Source organism: Fopius arisanus, unplaced genomic scaffold (assembly GCF_000806365.1).
Source record: "Fopius arisanus strain USDA-PBARC FA_bdor unplaced genomic scaffold, ASM80636v1 scaffold00024, whole genome shotgun sequence".
Lineage (NCBI taxonomy): Eukaryota > Metazoa > Arthropoda > Insecta > Hymenoptera > Braconidae > Fopius > Fopius arisanus.
The window spans coordinates 1,191,560-1,194,056 of NW_011887763.1; the positions used below are offsets into that span (position 1 = coordinate 1,191,560).

Sequence of the window (2,497 nt, forward strand, 5' to 3'; positions counted from 1 at the left end):
TCAGTAGCGACTGCTTTCGCAAGAAGAGTCTTTCCAGTTCCTGGTGGTCCGTACAGGAGAATTCCAGAGCTTTGAATTCCAGAATTCTGCATCAGGGGAAGTTCTATTCTTCGAATTATCTCATGTTTCAGGCTCGCTAGTCCACCGATGTCTTCCCAGTGGACTTCTGGAATTTTGGGGGCGCCAATCTTGTCTGAGAAGATCGATTGCATCGATTTGTATGAATCGGTCAAATCGCTTTCTTGTAGTCTCAAAACTTTGCGGTTCCTCGTTTTTTTGTAGCGATTTTTTACAGCAATTTGACTCAACGATTGCAAGTCCTTCATCACAAAATCGGAACACATTGCTGAGATCTTGGAGATGTCTACGTTTGAGTGTTTGATGTTTTGGATTTGCAGGAACCATGTGATCAAGTCGGTGCGTTCGTTCTGGCTTAAGTACTTTATTTTTATTTTTTCTATGAAGATCCGATTGAAATCTGATGGCAGCTCGGAGGATTCCGATGTGGCTATGATAATAAGTGGGTGAGAAGATTGTGTAGAGTAGAGTTCTGTGAGCTGATGAGAAAAATTGGAAGTGACTCGCTCGTCGATTTTTCCCTCTGCGTTTTTACCGAGAATTTGAATATTCGAGAGTTTCAGGATGCAGGGGGTGGATTTCTCTGCGTTATTAAAAGCAATTCGGATTTTCGCTTCAGTCTGGGAAGGAGAGAGGGTTTGGATCTCACTGCAGTCGACGTTCATGAAGTTCAAGCCTAGTCTCTGGGATAGGATTTTTACGAGATGATATTTTCCACAGCCCTGGGGTCCCTCTACGAGAAAAACAGGTTTCAAGCCGAGCCAGTTATCTGATGATATAAAAGGCAAGATGCACGACTCTAATTCTTGCAGGTATTTTTTAAAAAATTCTGGGCAATTGTCGGATCCTCCCTGCAATTCTCCCTTGATATTTAAATCGTTGTTTCCATTAATTGATACTTTTAAAGAACGAGGAAGATTTTTATGAATTTCTTTCTCTTGAATCAGTGTAGATACTTTTTGGAAAACATAAACTGGTTTTGATGTTCTTTTCTTATCAATTGTTATAGAGTTCACCCGGAAGTGCAGTAGTTTAAGCTGAGGGGCTGGAAGACTGTAATAAAGATTGGGATTGAATTCCCTGATGTCAGCAGTAATTACGTCGTTTTTACGAAGATATTTCGGATTGGAGAAGAAGTTTTTCAAGACACCGTCGATTAAATCGGTAGAACACTCGTGTGGATTCGATATCATGGATATCCTTACTTCATCGGCAAAGTGAAGGGACTCATTACTTGCAGGCACTGAAAGTTCGTAATAGTTGTCATTACTTAAAATTTAAATTAACTACTATAAATTATTATTTACTATTTTTTTAATTTTTACCGGACGGATGTCGGAACCTATGAATTCTATTTTAGTTATGATTGATTTAACTGATTAATAATTGTATAACAATAATAAATTCCTTAATTCATTCAGATTTAGAGAAACTGTCGAGTGAATATTTTGAACAGCTTCTTTAATTCCTTGGAAATTATTAAAATATTGAGAATGATAATTGGATATTTTTTATTTATTCGAACATTCCTAAAAGAAAAAACTGGAGAAGAAAATAATTTGAACTTACAAAAAAAATACTTGGAAGGATCCTGGCACCCTAGTAAATTTTCAACATTGAATAACAGAGTTTCCGATAAGTAAACAACCCTCTCATCTCTCTGGATATTCAAAAATCTAGTTCTGTATTTCTTCGGGGACTCTTCACAACAAATATTCACCCACTCCCCCAGGAACCTCCCACTCCCCATTACACAACAAGTACCATCAACATACCCTTCACTCCCCACTGAAAAACCACCGACAATTTTCCTAAAAACATCATCCGGCAAAACTCGAATCTCCACACGATTATTTTTCAACTTCCTCAACCTCAACCCAGCATAATGCACAAACACAATCGCAAGTACATAATAATAATTATTTCTCATTAAACCACGAGTTGACTGTCTCAATAACTGGACAAAATCAAAACTAGAGGTCATCATTTCATCGGGAAAATAAAAATTCACAACAAAAATTAATGAAAATATCAGGAATGGGGGAATAAAAAATTGGAAATGGAGTTGTTTTCGGTAATGGTGACAGGTTATCTCGATCCATATGACTTTGACAGTCTGCTGGATTGAGCACCACTGAGTTCCCCTACAATGGCGTAAAACCTTCCACTAAAATTTCCACAAATCCGATTTGTTGCAAAAATAATAACAAAAATGATGTTCATTTCGGTGAATGAAAAAATTTCGAGTTCCACCAAGATATCCTCCTGACAATTTTGATTACTTTTTGGAGTACACCTCCTTTGTTATTCAAAAATTTGATTTGGAAGGTTTGGGGTAGAGGGCAAAGTCGCAGGATCGATGAGGATTTGAAATGAGAAAACTGTACGCAAAGGTGGAGATAGTTGGAGACCATAAAAT

General features: G+C 37.5%; 1 protein-coding gene across 1 annotated transcript; it reads right to left on the reverse strand.

Annotated features, from left to right (window-relative positions):
• Positions 1-2: 2 nt before the first annotated feature.
• On the reverse strand, positions 3-2,471 carry LOC105264739 (peroxisome assembly factor 2-like; the record flags this gene model as incomplete). Its single annotated transcript, XM_011301821.1, has 2 exons — positions 1,648-2,471; positions 3-1,321 (listed from the first exon to the last, which is right to left on the reverse strand). Coding segments are annotated over exons 1-2 (1,737 nt in total), but the record flags the coding sequence as incomplete, so codon positions are not given.
• Between the last annotated feature and the right edge of the window lie 26 nt (positions 2,472-2,497).